Genomic DNA, 19,849 nt, shown 5'->3' on the forward strand with positions numbered 1-19,849 from the left:
TCTAACATTTAATTGTGTAAAGAATGAACACTAGTGGGATTCATGGACAAAGCTAAGACAAGGAGATAAAACAATACATTGGCTCAGAAGAACTGTAGTGTGTACGCTATGGTACAAAGCTTGAAAACAGTCTATTCAAGATATTGTCCTAATTGTCACTGTTGATTTTTATATCTACTTCATTTCTAGATAATTTCTGGAACCATGGTACCAACTTGGACAAGTGTGGTTCAAATCCAGAAATACCTTGTCTATTTTTTGTGAACATAAAGCTCATTCAGGAAGGCTCCTTGAACCATTGTAAGGCAAATGAATTTGCCGTGTTGATCCATGAAGCAAAAGATTACATACAGTTGAGGTTGGGGCAGACAACAGAACATCGACACTGGTAGAAAACACTATTCAGAAACTTTCTCTGGGTTATTAGGGCAGTCAAGTGTCCACAAAGGTGGTATCTGAGAGATGGCAGACAAAAAACCCGGAGCCCTTGTTCCCATGTGGAAACATTATGCAAACGGATATAGACGGACTAAAATGGCTTGTGGGAACTGTGGAAAACAGAGATTCACAGCAACAAAGAGGATACCTGATCAAGAAAAAAGCCACGTAGGCCCTGCTGGGCTGCTCGGTTAGTTCAAGTGTCATCATGATATGCCAAGGTTGCAGGTTCAATCCCAGATCAGGGCACATGCAAGAATCAACCAATGAATGCATAAAAAAGTAGAACAACAAATCAACATTTCTCTTTTTAAAAAGCCACTCAGAACAGCAGGAATTACTGTGGTGTATTTGCTTATACTTGCACAATCCCTTCCCCAGTGCTACTGGGATGAAGTAACCCAATTCTCAGTTCCTTCCCTTAGAAGGGAAAAAAAAGCAGCAATGTATGTATACCTGAGACTAATACAAAATAATACTGAACATAAACTATAATGGAAAAAAAGCGGAATGTATTAAAATATTCTGGCCTATCACTATGTAAGGAACAGGTTTCTGTATTGCTTGACTTGGAGCAAAGGCAGGTGCTTGAGCTTCTGAAAATCACAGGAGGACTGCAGTCATGTGAATACTTGGTGCCAAGAGATTATGGGAGAGGAATACAATAGAATAATCTAAGGCTCCTAGAAGAAGCAGATGTGAGACTCGTAAGTTAATTAAAACTAAATGTATATAGGTAATGGGGGAAAAAAACACAAAGCAGCACAAGTCTAGGGAACACATGTGTCCAGAAAAGGTCCAAAGAAAAAATCCTGAGCCTTCACTCTGGGCGTATTAATGAAGGTCTTCCCTATACACAGCCAGTGTACAGACTGGGAGAGTTTTGTCAAATGCCCAGTTTTCAAGAAAAGATCACAAAGCATACAAAAAATTTGAGAAACATGCCCATTCAAAGGAACACAATAAATCTCTGGATAACTATAGATCAGCTGAATTGAAACATTCTTTAGTTCAACAGCAGACTCCAACAGGCAGAAGACAAAAAAATCAGCAAAACTGATGATAGGTCATTTGAAATTATTGAGTCTGAGAAGCAAAAAGATAAAGTAAAGAGATAACAGTCTAAGCACTTATTGGATGTCATCAAGTACACTAATATATGCATTATGGGAATCCCAGGGGGAGACTGAAAAAGGGGCAGAAAGCTTATTTGAACAAATAATGTCCCCAAACTCCCCAAATTTATGAAAGGACATGGATTAACACATTCAAGAGGCCTAAATGAACTGTAAGTAGGATTAAACCCGGAAGACCACATTGAGACACAATCAAACAGCCAAACAGGGAATCTTAAAAGCAGCTAAAGAAGAGTGACGTGTTCAGAGGACTTCTGGCATAAACCTTGCAAGGCCTTAGGCAGTGGGATGATACATGTCAAGTGATCAAAGGAAAAACTATCAACTGAGAATTCTATGACAGGTAAAAATGGCCTTCAAAAATGAGGTAGAAATTAAGACATTCCTAGATAAACATAAGCTGAAGAAGTTCATTATCACTAGACTTGCCCTAGAAGACATGCTAAAGGGAGTCCCTTCAAGTGGAAACAAAAAGATGTTAGATAATAACTTGTTAAACAAAATCATAAAGTTCTCTGGCAAAGTAAATATAAACAATTACATACACAAAATGAGTATTACTGTGATTTTAGATGGCAATTCTATATATTCTACAGAATCTAAAAGACAAAAGCATAAAAATTATAAATCTATGTTAACAAGTATGTAGTATATAAAGATGTAATTTTTAACACCAACAACTTAACTTCAGCATATTCTATGAAATTCCTATGGCAGCCACAAATACAGAATGTACATAAAAGAAATGAGAAGAGAATCACTGAAAAAATCAACTGAACACAAAGGAAGACAGTAAGGGAGAAAACAAGGGGAAAGCTGTTAAACATATACAAGTATTTACTGCCATTTTATTGTTGACATTTTTGTTCTTCTTAAAGAAGACTAATATTTCAAACAAAAAGGACATATACAAAACAAGAACAAAAATGGCACTATTAAGTCCTTACCTATCAGTAAGCAGACACAGGCAGATTTAAAGTGAAAGGACAGAAAAATACGTTCCATGCAAACAGTAATCAAGAGAAATCAGGGGTATCAATAATAACACAAGACAAAATAGACTATAAGTCTAAAACAGTTACAAGAAGTAGAGAAAGACATTATATAGTAAAACAGTAACTAAACCAAACTTTATTAAAACAAAACCACTTATGATAACATGCCCCCCCCAAAATACCTGAGAATAAATTTAGCCTAAAAGACTTGTACACTGAAAACTATAAAAATTTGTAAAATGAATTAAAAACCTAGATACATAAAAAGGAGTCCTGTGCTCATGGACTGAAAGATTCAAACAATAATGGTAAGCTGGCAATAGGACCAAAACAATCTACAGATTAAATGCAGTCCCTATTAAAATCACACTGCCTTTTTATGCAAAAATGGAAAACCAGACCTTTAAATTCATGTAAAATTATAAGGGTGGAGGTGGCAGTGGTGGCATTTTCAAAGGTAATGGAGATTGAAGCACAACAGACCCACTGGACTGAAGAAGGGTCCAGAATAGCCAATATTGAAAAAGTACTTTTAAAAAAACTATTAAAGATTTTATTTCTTTATCTTTAGAGAGTGGGGAAAGGAGGGAGAAACATGATGTGCAAGAGAAACAGTTATTGGCTGCCTCTCTCACTCCACCCAACGGGGACCCGGCCCATCACCTAGGCATGTGCTCAGACCGGCAACCTTTCAGTGGGTGGGCCAGCACTCAATCCACTGAGCCACACCAACTAGGGTGAAAAAGTACTTCTTAATTTAAAAACACACTATTACTATAAAGCTATAGCAATCAAAGCATTGTGGTACTGGCATATAGACCAATGGAATAGATTTAAAAGTCCAGAAATAAACCCATGTATGCATGGTGAATTGATTTTAGATAAGGTCTTCAATTCAATGGAGAAAGAATGGTATTTTCAACAAATGGTGCTGGGACAAAAGAATATCCACATTCAAGAAAATGAAATTTAACCCTTTACCTAACAACCTAATCTAAGTGCTAAAACTATATAACGTGGAGCATGTGAGATCTTGCTTCCTGTATGTCATGAGTTTGGCTCAAATAAACTCATAAAAACTAAAATAATAACAACTATACAACTCTTAGAAGAAAACATAGAGGTAAATGTTTATGACATTAGATTTGGTGATGAATTCTCAGCTATGACCCCAAAAGCAGAAACAGAAATGAAAAAACAGTTAAGTTGGACTTTACCAAAATTAAAAACTTTGGTGTACCAAAGGAGACTATCAGGATGAAAAGGCAACCCATGAGTAGGATACAATATTTGCAAATCATATAACTCATAAGGGACCCTAACCTGTAATATATATTGATTGAAGTTTTACAATTTAGTAACAAAAGACAACCCATTTAAAAAATGGACAACGGACTTAAATAGACATTTCTCCAAAGATATACAAATGGTTAACAAGCAAATGAAAAGTTGTATAACAAGATTACTCACCACAGATACAGAAATCAAAACCATGATAAGGTGCCACTTCATGGCCATTAGGACTGGTATAATAATTTTCTTGAAAAATAGAAAATCACTAAGGGGACTAAAAGGTAATGTTAAAAAAGAAAGATTAATTTTTTTTCTTTAACTTTTTCCTTGTTTTGTTGTTAAAACAAATGTGTACCATGGTGGTTCAACAAGTATGGCAAATGCCATGAATATGAAAGCAGCAGTTTGCAATGGATCACATCTAGAACCCAGAGAAGGCTAATTAGACAGAGATGGTAGTTATTCTAATTAAACAACCAGGACAAGTTGGTTTGCAGCATTAAAACTGTTGATTTAAGCTTCTTTTCTCTTAATGATGAAAGGTCCCACATTGTCTCCAGTTTCTTCATTGTGTTTTGTGTGAGATCCATCACCGAGTGGGAACTTTTTGGACCTCCAACAACAGCAGTACACAGCTTTATCTCCCAAATCCTCCGTGTCAAGAGCATGTATGATCTTGGGGTTGTCTTTCTGAATGTTAGTGTTAACCATAGATTTGTTACGATGATCTTTAACATAAAATCTTTTGTAAGCTATATAACTAATCGCAGCTGTCCCAGCAGCAATGGTAACTGCTGCGATCCATTCAAGTTGGAAGTCAGAGTCATGGCGCAGTCACTTGCTAGGAGTGCACAGGACACTGAAAATAAACAGCCTAGCGCTGACAGACTAACTCAAGGTACAAGATTAAATTTTTTTAAAAAAGGAGGGCACGAGGCACCCAATGTAGATCTTCTGCTGAAGAAGTAAGAGTGGAGAAGTTTAGGAGTTGAGGAATGAAGATTAAAGAGGGCAAGATCTCACAGACCAGGGGAATACAGGCATTTGCATATGGATAGGTGACAAGTTAACTGGCTACTAGCCTCTAAAGCAATACACACTTTCATGACAGCCTGACCAAGATGGAGGCATAGGAAAACATGCTTTGCCTCTGTGCACAACTACAGAAAAAATTACAAGTGTATTACAAAACAAATTTAATCCAGATTCATCGGAAGATCGAGCTGTATAGAAGTCTGACAACTCAGGATTTAAAGAAGCCATATTCTTCCAGACAGGCACCTTTTCTACAACAGGACATGCTACTAAAAACGAGGTCAAAGTAGCTCTATCTAATTCACAGAAATGAACACAGGGAGGCTGGCAAATGAGACAAAGAAATATGGCCCAAATGAAAGAACAGAACAGAACAGAACTCCAAGAAAAGAACTAAAGGAAATGGAGATAAGCAACCTACCAAATGCAGAGTACGAAACACTGGTTGCCAGGATGCTCAAAAAAATCACTGGAGTACTGCAACAGCATAAAAAAGACCAAGGCAGAAATGAAGGTTGCATTAAGTGAAATTAAAAAAAAATCCACAGGGAACCAATAGCAGAGGAGATGAAGCCAAGATTCTAATTGATTTGGAACATAAGGAAGGAAAAAAACATTCAATCACAACAGCAAGGAAAAAAAAAAAAGAATTAAAAAAGACAAGAATAGAGTAAGGAGCTTCCGGGACATGTACTGACATCTGATTCATAGGGATGCCAGAAGAAGAGCAAGAAATCGAAAACTTATTTGATAAAATAAAGAAAGAAAACTCCCCTAATTTGGTAAAGAAAATAGACATACCAAAAGATGATAGAGAATCTTGAAATCTGCAAGAGAAAAGCAGAGTTACCTACAGAGGAGTTTCCGTAAGACTTCCAGCTGATTTCTCAAAAGAAACTTTGTCTAGAAGGGACTGGTAAGAAGTATTCAAAGTGATGAAGAAATTCCGGCCAAGATGGAGGTACAGGTAGATACACTTCGCCTCCTCTCATAACCAAAAGGAAGACAACAAATTTAAAAGCAGAAAACAACCAGAACTGCCAGAAAATCGAATTGTATGGAATTCTGACAACCAAGGAGTTAAAGAAGAAACATTCATTCAAACTGGTAGGAGGAGCGGAGAAGATGCGCAGCAAGGCAGCAGCTGGAGGACTGGTGGGCAAGGTGGTGGCTGGTGGTACCACATTTGCATGCAGATAAACCAGGAGGTCCTGGAACAACTGGGGAGTGAGACAGACTGCTCAAGCCAGGGTTCCAGTGCAAGAAAAGAAAGCTGAAAACCTCTGGCTATGAAAACCTGTGGGGATTGCAACAGTGGGAGAAATTCCCAGCTTTACAGGGGAGTTCGTTGGAGAGACCGACAGGGTTCTAGAATATATACAAACCACCCCTCACTGGGAAATCAGCACCAGGAGGGCTCATTTTGCTTGTGGGTAGTGGAGGAAGTGACTGAAAGCCAGCAAGAGCTGAGCAAGTGGCATTGTTTCCTCTTGAACCACTCCCCCACATATAGTGCCACAACACAGCAATGTGGGTTGCCCCACCCTGGTGAATACCTAAGCCCCCACACCTTACTATGTAATAGGCATGCTGACACAAAGAAATCAGGCCCAAATGATAGAACAGATCAAAGCTCCAAAAACAGGACTAAGCAATGAAGAGAAAGCCAGCTTATCAGATGCAGAGTTCAAAACACTGGTAATCGGGATGCTCACAGAAATGGTTGAGTATGGTTGGAAATAGAGGAAAAAGTGAAGGCTATGCAAAGGGAAATAAATAAAAATATACAGGGAACCAACAGTGAAGGGAAGGAAACTGGGACTCCAATCAATGATTTGGAGCAGAGGGAAGAAGTAAACATTTAACCAAACAGAATGGAGAAACAAGAATTCAAAAAAATGAGGAGAGGCTTAGGAACCTCCATGATAACCTTAAACATTCCAACATCCAAATCACAGCGGTGCCAGAAGAAGAGGAAGAGCAAGAAATGGAAAACTTATTTGAAAAAATAATGAAGGAAAACTTCCCCAATCTGGCAAAGGAAATAGACTTCCAAGAAGTCCAGGAAGCCCAGAGTCCCAAGGAAATCAGACCCAAGGAAGCACACACCAAGGCACATCATAATTACATTACCCAAGATTAAAGATAAGAAGAGAATCTTAAAAGCAGTAAGAGAAAAGGAGAGAGTTACCTACAAAGGAGTTCTCGTAACACTATCAGCTGATTTCTCAAAAGAAACCTCGCAGACAAGAAGGGGCTGGAAAGAAGTATTCAAGATCAGGAAAAGCAAGGACCTACATCCAAGATTACTCTATCCAGCAAAGCTTTCATTTAGAATGGAAGGGCAGAGAAAATACTTCTAAGATAAGGTCAAGTTAAAGGAGTTCATCATCACCAAGCCCTTATATAAAATGTTGAAGAAACTTATGTAAGAAAAAGATGATCAAAATGATGAACAGTAAAATGACAACTCACACCTATGAACAACTGAACCTAAAAAACAAAAACTAAGCAAACAACTAGAACAGGAACAGACTCATAGAAATGGAGATCACATGGAGGGTTAACAGTGGGGAAGGGAGGGAAGAGAATAGGGGAAAAGGTGCAGGGATTAGTAAGTACAAATTGGTAGGTACAAAATAGACAGGAAGGGATGTTAAGAACAGCACAGGAAATGGGAGTAGCTAAAGAATTTATATGCATGACCCATGGACATGAACTAAAGGGGGACTGTTGGAGGTAATGGCGGTACTGGGCAGAGGAGGGCAAAGGGGGAAATTCTGGGACAACTATTATAATATAATCAATAAAATATATTTAAAAAAGAAAAAATAAAAAATTGTAACAAAAAAAGGAAAATCATAAATGTTGGTGTACATTTGGAGATACTGGAACCCTTGTACATTGCTGTGGGTAATGTAAAATGGGTTCAGTCACTGTGGAAAAACTTTTGGCAGTTCCTCAATAATTAAACACAGAATTATCATATGACCCAGCAATTTTACTCCCATGTACCCCACAGAAACAAAAACAAGTACTCAATATGCATATACTCATATGCATATTCGTGTCAGTACTATTTGTAATAGCCAAATGGGTTAAAACAATACAAATGTGCATCAGTGGATGAATGGATAAATAATCTGTGGTATATATAATCAACTATTACTAAGCTATAAAATGGAATGAAATACTGATGCATGCTACAGCATGGATAAGAAACTTTGAAAACACTGTGCTAAGTAAAGGAAGCCAGACATAAAAGTTCACATATTCATGGTTCCAGAACAGGTAAATCCAGAGAGACAGAAAGCAGATTTGTGGTTCCCAGAACCTGGGATAAGAGGGTGGTGGGGCTGCTTAATGGTACGAGGTCTTCTGCTGAGGTGATGAAAATGTTAACTAGAGAGGTGGTGGCTGCACACTGTCAATGTACTAAATGCTACAGAACTATATCCCTTAAAATGGTTAATTTTATATATCACTTCAATAATAATAAATGTTTTAAGATAAATTAAAAAAATGTTAAGGGAGATTGACTATACCTTTTCTTTCTTTCCTTTTTTTGTCTTCTCAGGTGGTGGCATTTTGGGAGCTGGAGGTGGCGTTGGGGGAGCAGCAGGAGGAGGAGGTGGCGGTGGCGGTTCTGTAACAGGAGTGGCAGGCACAGCACCTCGGGCCTGCACAGGTTGCAGTGTGGGAGCAGTCACTGTCATTGGGACAGAACACTCAGCATAACTCATAATTGCAGAGGCGGATGCCAGTCCTAGGTAATTTGGCTGCAGGCTCATTCCTCTGGCCTGATGACCCATTCCTGTTGCTGGGTGGCTAACTGGTATTGCCTGGGGTCCGATTCCTGCAGACTGTTGTCCAGCCCCTGTTGTCTGGAGACCTAATACAGAAAACATGAAGTGAAACTTTATGACAAATTCTAAAACAAGAAAGAAAAGGGAATTGAGGAACTTACAGATCACCTACAAAATGATCCTAATATATCTTCCTCAAAAAATATAGCCACATTTTCTAGTAACAAAATATTTATTTAAAGAAAGATTTTATTTATGTATTTTTAGAGCGAGGGGAAGGGAGGGAGAAAGAGAGGGAAGAGAAACATCCATCGGTTGCCTCTCATATGCCCTCACCTGGGGACCTGACCTGTAATGCAGTCAGGTTCCCTAACTGTGAATCGAATCTACAACCTTTTGGTTCACAGGCTGGCATTCAATCCACTGAGCCACACCAGCCAAGGCACAAAATATATTCTTTCAAAAATTTTTATTTATTTATTTTTAGAGAGTGGAGAAGGGAGAAGGGAGAAAGAAAGGGAGAGAAATCTGCAACCCAGGAATGTGCCTTAACTAGGAATAGAACTGGTGACCTGTAGCTTTACAGGACAACCAACTGAGCCACACTGGTCAGGGCTAGTAGCAAAATATGAATTTCTGAATACTTTAAAATACTTCACAGCCCTGGCTGGTGTAGCTCAGTGGATTGAGCATGGGCTGGGAACCAAAGTGTCCCAGGTTCGATTCCCAGCCAGGGTACATACCTGGGTTGCAGGCCATAACCCCCAGCAACTGCACATTGATGTTTCTCTCTCTCTCCACCCCCCTTCCCTCTCTAAAAATAAATAAATAAAGTCTTTAAAAAAAAATACTTCAGCATTAAAGTACTTAAACATCAAAACCACTGTTATGTAAATACAAAGAAGACAATCTGGAAGAATACATGCCAAATTACTAATAGTAACCCGAGTATTTAGCAAATGAAAAGAAACACATATAAATTGTCTATGCAATGAGAAGCTTTTAACACTAATTTAAGACATATAATTCTGGAAACAAAGATACAGTACATTGAGGAAAACATTTTAATCACGATGCTTACCTGTAGCTATAGGTGACTGGCTGTAGAGGACTGGAGAACTACCAATGGTAGCTGATCTCTGAACTACTGCAGTACTAATTTCTGTAGCTTTTCTCTTTATTGCTTTAGTGGAAGGAGAACTAGAGATGGTAGAATCAACTGAACTCTGAAACACAAAAGAGTCAGTGGCTAAAGGACCTGGTTAAACATCCTCTTCTAAAATAAAACATGGTGTCAATCATACCCTGCTCCCCTAAAACTCTTTAGCATGCCAAACAGCATTTCTCACCTGACTGGTTACAACCGTGGTTTGTGTAGAAGGTTTCAGTGGAGTATCCTCCTCTGTTCCTGGGGCAGGAGGCTCCTCACTTCCCTCATCCTCCATCTCTACCTCCTGGATCTCACCATCTTCTACTGGAGGAGGGGGAGGGGGAGGAGGAGGTGGCGGTGGAGGAGATTCTGGGGGTGGAGGTGGGGGCGGTGGCATTTCCAAAGGCAATGGAGGTTGAAGCACAGGCACATTTGACTGAAGGAGGGTCCAAAATGGAGTAAGTGGCATGAGTGATGAAGAAGAAACTTGACCAGAAAAGGACTCTTTACAAAGAGAACCTAAAAAAATGAACAAGTGTCAGGTAAAAAGCAATACAAAAACAGCATGGCTTTTATTTACAGAAATGTGCAACTGACTGGTGAGACAAAATCTGACCCACAGACCTACTCTACATTGATGTCACTTAAGTACCAAATAACTCAGTTCAAAAATGATGTTCATGGAAAGATAAATTTATGAACCTCAAAGTTAACACTCATACCCCAGCTATGAAATACTAATTTTGTTCTTTGGGTCCAGATTTATGAATGAGTGAAGCACATTAACCCAATGAGAAATGTGGTCATCTGAACTTACACTCAGTTTCAAAATACATGAATGACAAGGCAAACACTCTGGGATCTCTTTATTTTCAAAAAGTGATGAGGGCAGTGATGTGCATTTGCAGTGCTGATTTTCATGTAGTTTTACTGAGTTAGACAAGAAATGAGGATGACCCAGAGAAGTACTCATTCAAAATATTCACAAATTCTACCTGTTTTAATGAATTTGGGTCACGAAGCTTTGAAAACCCATTTGCAAGGTGCTATTGTCAACCTTAACATTCCTTCACACTTTTGTGTGAATTACACTCATTTGCTAAATCACAGAGGGTAATTTTATTTGTGGTGAGAAAAGGGAAATTTAGGAGGACAAATCTTCAAGGTAAATAACTAAAGCACCTACACACAAGAGGTGTTTGAAGATGCAAAGGATTTGAAATTGCTGTTGAAGTCTGAGTTAAATTACAGCTGAAAAGCTGTAGGATCAGCTTTCCTCTAGTTTTCCAAAATTCACAGTTAATTACTGTCCCTTCTCTAGTGGGAAAAGCTTTAAGGATTAGAGAAAATAGAGGATATACTTACTTGTAGCCTTCCCCATCCCTCTTTATCGTCAATAGGGAAGTTTCACAATATATGGGACTATTAGATATATATCCCAGGAATGCTGAAGGGTATTTTCTCCCTAAAATTCATAGAATTTAGGAGTAGAAGACACATGAGACATCATCTAGTTCAACCCTCTCATTTTAAAGGTAATGAAACCCAGGAGGAAATACGTAACTTGCCTAAGACTATATAGCTTAGTGGCCATATGACTCCTAGTCTAGTGCTAGTTTACCAAGATTTCCCTGTGAAGTATCAGGAGTCCAAGAACTTGAGAAATCTCAGTCAAATAAATCTCACTTCTCATGGAGATACAGATGCAGTCACCTGTTCAATTTCATGGTCAAAAGCAGTGAATTAGGTAAGGGCTCTATTATAAAAGGCTCTGGGACAAGAATAAGGCATTCTCCCTTACTTTGCTCACAAAACACCACAATGGCACTCAACAAGGTAAAACCAAAGTGACCATGAACCATCTGGCTTTTGAAATAGCTTTACTTTTCATGAAACAGAAAATAGACACACTATGTAAAAGACTTTAAGAACCTGATGCACATGATTACTGCAGTTATTTTGAGGAGTTGTTTAGGACTAAGGAAAAGAACACTGAAAATTTCACCAGAAAATAGAAATGCAATTTTTTAGCTGAAGACTTCAAATGTGTCATTATACTTGTATTTAGTTATACCCCACCTATGAATTTATACAATAACTTTTAGACAAAGATTGGGTATGGCCAAGAAGTTTACTATATTACATAAGAGTATATCAAGATTACATCAGAACTAAGGCAATAAACACTGAGGCTTAGTATCATACTAAACTTCCTGCTAATAAACCAACCACAACATATGGTAGGTAAGTAAAAATGTCAGATTTTATATATTGGCAGATTTTTCGTTTAGAAGCATAATGCAATGTCAATACAATTACCATGGTGATATGTTGTTGTGAAGAGGAACTCGGGGAAACACAGGTTTCAGATTAATAGTGTGGTTTACAACCTCCAACAAAGCGAATCAGAATTAAACTTTGTGTAAATATAAAACGAACCAGACTTGATAAATTTAGTAGCAAACAAGGAACACTTTTAGAATTAATATTTGAATTCCAAACTACATTTACTCAAAACATAAAAGCTGTGTCTTAATATTTATAATCATCTCCTTTAGCTTAAATACAAAGAACTTCCAAGAAATCCTAGTTTGAATATCCATGGATGTCATGATGTCATCCACATGATGCTTTTCATTTCTAAACGTAACTCAGTTGTTTTATTTTGCCAGTAAAGAGAACACTTAAGTATGAAGTGCAAGGAGAGATTAAAATGGTACATACACAGCTTTCATTATATGCTAACAGATTTAGAAAACAACAAATTTAAAGACAAAATAGTATGGGGATGCAAATTTTGAATGCTTCAAGAGCATGTCTTTTCTATGCATCTTTCTATTTACAGACAGGCTTCCTTTATTTCCCTATATTCCCACAAGGAGAAAACTCTGTATAGTATTTTGAGCCAAGAGGCCAGTTTAGCAATTTCAAGCAAGAACTTTTATAAATAATACGTCCTCAGAGACTTTTTTTTTTTTTTTTGAAAAGCAGCTATATTTAAACTAAGTAACACAGCCCAGGAAAATAGACATACTGGGTATCTTGAAATACCACTCATCTTTAGAAACATGTTAAATTCAAACATTAAACAATAAACAAGGACTAAAAATAACGAGAACTCTGGAACTTCCTTGCTCCCAAAAGTATAGTAATTTTTTTCTCTGAAAGATTATTTTAACCACTGCTAAACTAACCAAGAGCACACACTGCATGCATGATAAACTTTCTTTATAGGCTTAGAATAGTAATCGGTATTGCTTTTAAATCCCAAAAACCTAAGTACACGTATGGATGTTATTTACATCAAGTTTATCATGTGATTTTACTGGCTCTCAATAAAGAGGTTGAAGAATATAAGCTGGTTTAGCAGTGGCTTTTTCCCACAGCATAATTACTTTTATTTTAATCAGACAGGAATGTCTCAAGGTCTTCCCGTTACCAAACAGAAGCAACAGGTGTGTCATCTGACCACAGAACACTCAGTTGGTAATTCTAGACTACCCAGCTTTGGAACATACAAGAAAGACATCAGACAGTGGTCAGGAGTGGAATCACCTCCCCAGAACCACCATCAAGCCTCTTAAGTTCACTAACTACTAAAATACAAATAATAAAACCAACTTATTAGAATACCTATCTATCACTGCTACTAAAAGAAAGGGGGTAGGTAATCAAAAGAAAACCTCTTCATGAAAATGGTAAGTAAAATACCCCGTAACCTGAGAAAATATATTTCTGAAAAGGTAGAATGAAACCACCTTTTTGCTACGTTCTAAAATGATCACTGCAGTCATATGGGGCTTTTTTATTTAGGGTGCTCTGATGATGACTCATAGGGCATTTAAGAAGTTAAAATCATTACTCCTTTCATTTGATACATCATCAGAACTTTTCTACCGGGATTAGGGAGCCTACAGAGCACAAAGCACCATTTCTGATAAGCAGAATACAAAAGAATTCAGCTCTTTACCCCCTGTCTTACCAACAGATTCCATGTCTTTTTATCTTCAAAGGTTTATTTCTTTAGAAATGATTCCAGAGACTCTTGCCTCCATATGCCATCATTTTAACAAGTATTAATAGCTACCAGTTCTCTTAGAACAAAAATTTTAATCAATTTTGACTATTCTTCATTATTCACTTATTTTTGTCATTCCAAGGTAGACTTGGAGGAGAAAAAAATGTGTATCTTCTTTCATTATGGGGAAAGAAATCAAACCATGACTCTTACAAGAGCTTCCAGATTCTCAGAGTAACTGAGGAATTACGATAGTCCCTTCCTGTGGGTACAACAGGTCCTTGCATAACGTTTTGTTGTAACGTCAACAAGATGAATGAGGTGACATAAGAACCTAACTCTTATTTATATCAATTAGTCTATGGTAAAACTGGTTTCATTACAGTGTTTTGTGTAGTCACAGAACCTATCGAAGAGGAAGTGAGGACTTACTGTTTATAACTAAACTGAAAAGCTCCAAGAGTACTTTAAATGAAGAGCAATCCTGATTTATAGAAAAATATTGTTGACTGTTTGTAATAATAAATTATTTTGCTCCTCTGGAACAAGCATAGTCCTATACTCATAGCATTTCTACAGATCATTCGATTTGAAACAACCACACTTCTTTTAAGACTTCTGTAATGAAGTTGAAAAATGAGGTTGCACTAGAGTTCCACAGAAAGGTGCAACAAATCTCACATTATTAATTATTACTCCACATAGATTTTCACAATTTAACCATGTAGTTCCTTAGCATTAATTAGCATTTCTGTTACTGGAAATTCACAGCTTTGTCTGTGATATGAAAGGGTAGTTATAGGACACTCTTTTATATCAAAATACAGTGGCTCATCATTTCATTTTTTCTCAATAGTATGCTGATTTTCAACCAGTTACTGCCTTTGTTTTCTTAAGCATAACTTCTGCATTCTTTCTTTAGGTTAAGCCACTTTCTCTTTTCTTAGAACAAAAAGGGGGAGGGGAGTAAAAGAGAGAGGGAGAGAGTCTTATTTATGCATCCATTGCCTATTTCCTGTATGTGCCCTGACCAGGGATCAAACCTGCAACCCTGGTGTATTGGGACAATGCTCTAACCACTATTTTTTAATCAGAAATTTATGTTTTGATTTCTGACCTGGCTGGTGTGGCTCAGTGGACTGAGCACCAACCTGTGACTGAAAGGTCACTGGTTCTATTCCCAGTCAGGGCACATGCCTAGGTTGCAGGCCAGGTTACTTGCTGGGGCATGCAAGAGGCAACCAATCGACATTTCTCTTGCATATTGATGTTTCTCTTTCTTTCTCCCCTCTCTAAAAATAAATAAAATACATAATAAAAAATTATGTCATGGTTTAAATTTCTATCTTTTATGATCTCAATACAAGTCTTTTCTCTCTAAAAAATAATTTCTCTCCAATTAATTCAGGGTAAATTATCCCACCTGAGGAATTCTCGGAGGATTCTGTAGAATTTGAATCAGTGCCAGTTTTGTCTTTCAAGGTCTGTTTAGGAAGATTCTGGTCTCTACTTTCTTGTGCTTGGCTTTCTTCCTCCTCCTCCTCACCATCTGGGAACTCCCACTGAGACTCGCCCGATTGTTCGTTTACATAGAAATATCGTCTATGATCCCTAAATTACAAGAAAGAAAACGCATGTTTTAAGACCCATTCTCCTACAAAGACACTTCCATTTGGTCCTGTCCCAGGACAGCAGTCTGCTCTCACAGGGATGAACCTCTTCTTAAAGGACTGCTATTCACAAAGGCAACAAAGAGCTTTGACGTTTGAGAATGGAGAACCAAGGATAATTCAAAGCTATTTGCACTGCCAGCAGCTCTGTGAATACAGCCCTGAGCCCTCTCACACCAACAGATGACTTAGAAAACATCTCTCATATCCTCTTTTTTTTTTTTTTTTTGCCAATGCTTAACAGGATTTCAAGTGTCATTAACAGAGGGACTCCGTATCCTAGAACACTAATTTCCCTTCCAAAGAAGAGAACAACGAAGTGTGCGGAAGGTGACTCTTCCCCTCTTGGACCGTGGAATTCACATTTCATACTCTTGATACCAAACACAGTGAAAGCTAAAGAGAGGGAGAGGATCTGGGAGCTGAAAAATAAAAGAGCAAAGATTTCAAATAACGAAAAAAAAAATCAAGAAAAGTCAAATATAAAAAGAAATGTTTTCATCTGACCTGCTGGCAGAAGATAGTAATCTTGTTCTTCATTCACATCTTCAGCCACGAAGCTTTCCTTAACTTCACCGAGGTTAATCAGGAGTAGTTGCTTCCAGAGGTCCTGTAAAGCGCACAGAGCTCTCGCATGCGCTTAACCCCCAAGCCCGCCCTACTCCGTGCAACACTCTGGAGAGTAAAACCAGCTTTGTCCGATCTTGGAAAAAAATCCGTTACATGGAACACTTTAAACATTGTTTTTTATTTCTCCAACGCGTGGCTGGCCCAAACTCTGTAAGCCTTTGCGGTGCTTTGCCTGCCCAGCACCGCTGACTGCAGCTGCTCTCAGTCTCCAGACAGGCTGTCATGTTGTCAGGTGGTGGTGATCACAAATCATGTCTGAGATGTCAAAGGTGAAAGGTGAAAAGGGGAGAAGAGTGCGTACCTGTCCCAGTGGCAGGACCAGCCTTTAGGAGTGGCGTTTATTTCATACTGTTTTAGTTGTTCTGCTGCATCCTGAAGTTTTCGTTTAAGGTAGTTTCCATTAAGAGCCCCTTCCCGCCAGTCTGCAATCCGAGTCTAGAATCAACAAACAACAGCAAGTTTTAGAGACTTACTATGTCATGAGGCAGAAGTAAGGACATAAATCCTCCAGTCTATGACTGTGCTGCTAGACTGTAGCAGGAGCAGACAGAAGAGGAAAAGAATTCCCATCCTAATTTAATAAAAAATGAGCCTGGACCCCAGTACATTTTACACTGCTAACTTGCCTGTACCTGTGAAGATGAGCAGCGGTTTTAGTTTCCCCCTTTAGACTCTACTATTTCCCCAGTGATTTTACCTCCCATTTGGGCAGACAGTTCATTCAGGTCAGTAATGTTACTAATCTAAATTCAAAGTTCAGTTCTAAAGAAGACCAGTCAGCTTCCTACAGGAAGCTGGTTACAAATAGGACTCACAACTTTTTAGAACTTTTCTTAGATTTCTTATACTTGAGCAATTGTAAAGTACTTTCAATATTATATGGTCTCATCTGATTATGAATAGAATTTTAACTTATTAGGAAAAAAACCTGTATTAAAATATACACATTGCTCTGCTGGTATGGCTGAGTGAATTGAGCCTGCAAACCAAAAGATTGCCTGTTAGATTCCCAGTCAGGTCCCCAGCTGGGGGCATGAGAGAGGCAACCAATCAATGCTTCTTTCCCTCACCACCCTTGTTTCTGAAAATAAGTAAGTAAAATCTTAAATAAATAAATAAATAAACACACACACACACACACACACACACACCTTTTCAGTTGTACACGTAAAATTTATGTTATTAACTAATGTTACCATAATAAAATAAAATACATATACCCATTGAAAGTGGTAAGTATAAGTATCATCATTATATACAATATGTATACCTCTCAGTATTTATCTTAATATTCTGCTTTGGCTAATACACAGTTTTATTTCCTGGGTAAGTGGTTAAAATATACATGAAGGTTAAACATTCAAATTTAGGGTTAAAACATAACAAGACAATCAACATTTCACTTAAACATTGACTATACCAAAAATGGCTAAATTACCTCAGTCTGTAAGAGTAGCACATGAAAGTTGGAGATGGACTGTCTATTAATGCCTAAAAATTCAAATTTACTTGTCAGGGTATTTGCTAGTTCTCCAATCTGAAACTGAAATGCAGGAAAGAAAAGTTAAAAATGGAACCAGCGATATTTTCTATGTTAAGTAAATTGGACCTGCTTATAAATTATATAACCTTGCCCTGTCTGGTGTGGCTCAGTGAATTGAGCACCAGCCTGTGAACCAAAAGGATGCTGGTTCCATTCCCAGTCCCCAGTAGGAGGCGTGTGAGAGTTTCTCTCCCCCTCTTTCTCCTTCCCTTTCCCTCTGTCTAAAAATAAATAAAACCTTAAAAGAGTTATATGACCTTTCTCAAGTAGCTGCATCCAGTTATGTAGAAGATAAAATTATAGTTTATAGTAAAATAATTCATAAAAGGTAGAGAAATTAAAGCATTATCTACTTGAACACAACACATAATGCAACAGTTGAAAGCAGATACTAAATAACTCCCAACATTGTTCAAACTATTATTTATCCATTACTAACTATGTATACTAGCCACATTCTGAAAAAAATTAATTCCTCTAGTCCCTTCTACACTGCTGTACACTAGCTAGTGATTGAATAAACTCTTTCAAGACAAAAGAATATGCTAATTGTTTTTCCCAAGAGACTGCCCTTAAATAGCCACTTATTTTATATGGCTCAATTCTACTCATATGAGAGAAAAAAAAAGAAATTGGAAGCAAATTTGCCTTTGTGTAAGGACATGTAGGAATTTTTAACTTTTAGTGTTGTTAGCACTTTCAAACTAGACAAGTCTTTAATAAGCTACTGCTTTCTAAAGGGGGCTTATTGTGAGAAAGCAATTAAGAATTTATATTTTTAGAAAATTCCTCTACATAAAATCAGTCTTATAATTCCTTATTTCGGCCTTAAATATGACATTTCCACCCAACAAAGTAAATGATTTATATTTTGGAGAGAGTAAAGATTACTTTTACTACTTGCTAATAGGAAGTAGTTCAATGGTTAGACAATTTAAAAATATTTGTCATGCTCTGGCTGGTGTGGCTCAGTGGATTGTGCGCCAGCCTGAGAACCAAAGGGTCGCCAGTTCAATTCCTAGTCAGGGCACACACCTGGGATGTGGGCCAGGTCAGGCCCCCAGTAGGGGGCACTTCAGAGGTAACCAAACACTGATGTTTCTTTCCTTCTCTTCTTCACTTCCCCTCTAAAAATAAATAAAATATTTTTTTTAAAACGGTCATGCTGCATTAAGGAATATGTACACGTACTTTCAAATCTTGTTCTTCTTCTACTTTAGGTGCTGTTTGTACTTTTATCTTCTCTGAAGATTCTTCTATTTCCATCTCTTTGTCTGAATTCTCATCTATTTTTTCTGAATTTTCAGCACCAGTTGCTGCAAAAGAAAACATAAAATTACATCAAAGGTATTGATACTGAGTACCATAAACATTTTCTTACCCCTACAGCAGAGAGCTTTGAAAAAAAAATGTTAACTTTCTCTCTGTTGCCTGTGATTCTTACTTGCTAAAGAAGCCCTAATGATTTATCAATCGTCTTCATTAAAAGTCAAAAACCTTTTATCCTTTATAATCACTTTTGATATGGGCCTATGTATGAAATCTACTTTGTTTTACTACATTATTTTATAGTTCCTGCTTTCTCTTTCTACTTTATTAATCTCTTCTTCCAGAATACCATGGCTTCAAATTACTTACAAAAGCTAAATATCAAACTTGGAATATATGAGGGTTCTTTATCAAGTGAGTTTTGAAAAAAAGGCTTTCAAAATCAGAGCATTTTAAACTACCTGGTAACTTCCTTCCTGATCTGCTTAAGACCTATAGATAATCTGTATTGGCCCAACCTATAACTTACTCTTTTGGTTGGTGCTGATGTGTCTGTTAGCAATGGAAACCTTCACAGGTTTACCACCAACTTGAATGGAATAAAAGATATGAACTCTCTTTGTTATGTCTGCTTAACATGTGATTAACAAAGTAATCCTCATATAAAATGTTAATCATTCTGTCATGAGAATCAGATTTTTAAAAACAACCAAATTTGAGTACCTTTTCTTAACTCTGGTTATTCCTTGATCTAAGGAAGAAATGTGACACTGACATCACTTTCCTCAGCTTTTATTAGCCTAAAATGGCCTTGTTCTCTTTCATTTGATCATTAACATCTCTTCTGCATTTTCTAATCAACTGAA

The 19,849-nt window shown here is 37.5% G+C and overlaps 1 protein-coding gene across 1 annotated transcript in view; it reads right to left on the reverse strand.

Moving 5' to 3' along the window:
• FNBP4 (formin binding protein 4) overlaps positions 1-19,849 on the reverse strand; it is a 40,920-nt gene that overhangs the window by 6,292 nt on the left and 14,779 nt on the right. Inside the window, exons 9-15 of the mRNA XM_028514487.2 lie at positions 18,906-19,030; positions 17,610-17,714; positions 16,473-16,606; positions 15,295-15,482; positions 10,053-10,372; positions 9,785-9,929; positions 8,443-8,789 (exon numbers count right to left, since the gene is read on the reverse strand). Coding sequence (XP_028370288.1) covers positions 8,443-8,789; positions 9,785-9,929; positions 10,053-10,372; positions 15,295-15,482; positions 16,473-16,606; positions 17,610-17,714; positions 18,906-19,030 — 1,364 coding nt within the window. The remainder of the gene's footprint in view (positions 1-8,442; positions 8,790-9,784; positions 9,930-10,052; positions 10,373-15,294; positions 15,483-16,472; positions 16,607-17,609; positions 17,715-18,905; positions 19,031-19,849) is intronic.

Source organism: Phyllostomus discolor, chromosome 6 (assembly GCF_004126475.2).
Source record: "Phyllostomus discolor isolate MPI-MPIP mPhyDis1 chromosome 6, mPhyDis1.pri.v3, whole genome shotgun sequence".
NCBI lineage: Eukaryota > Metazoa > Chordata > Mammalia > Chiroptera > Phyllostomidae > Phyllostomus > Phyllostomus discolor.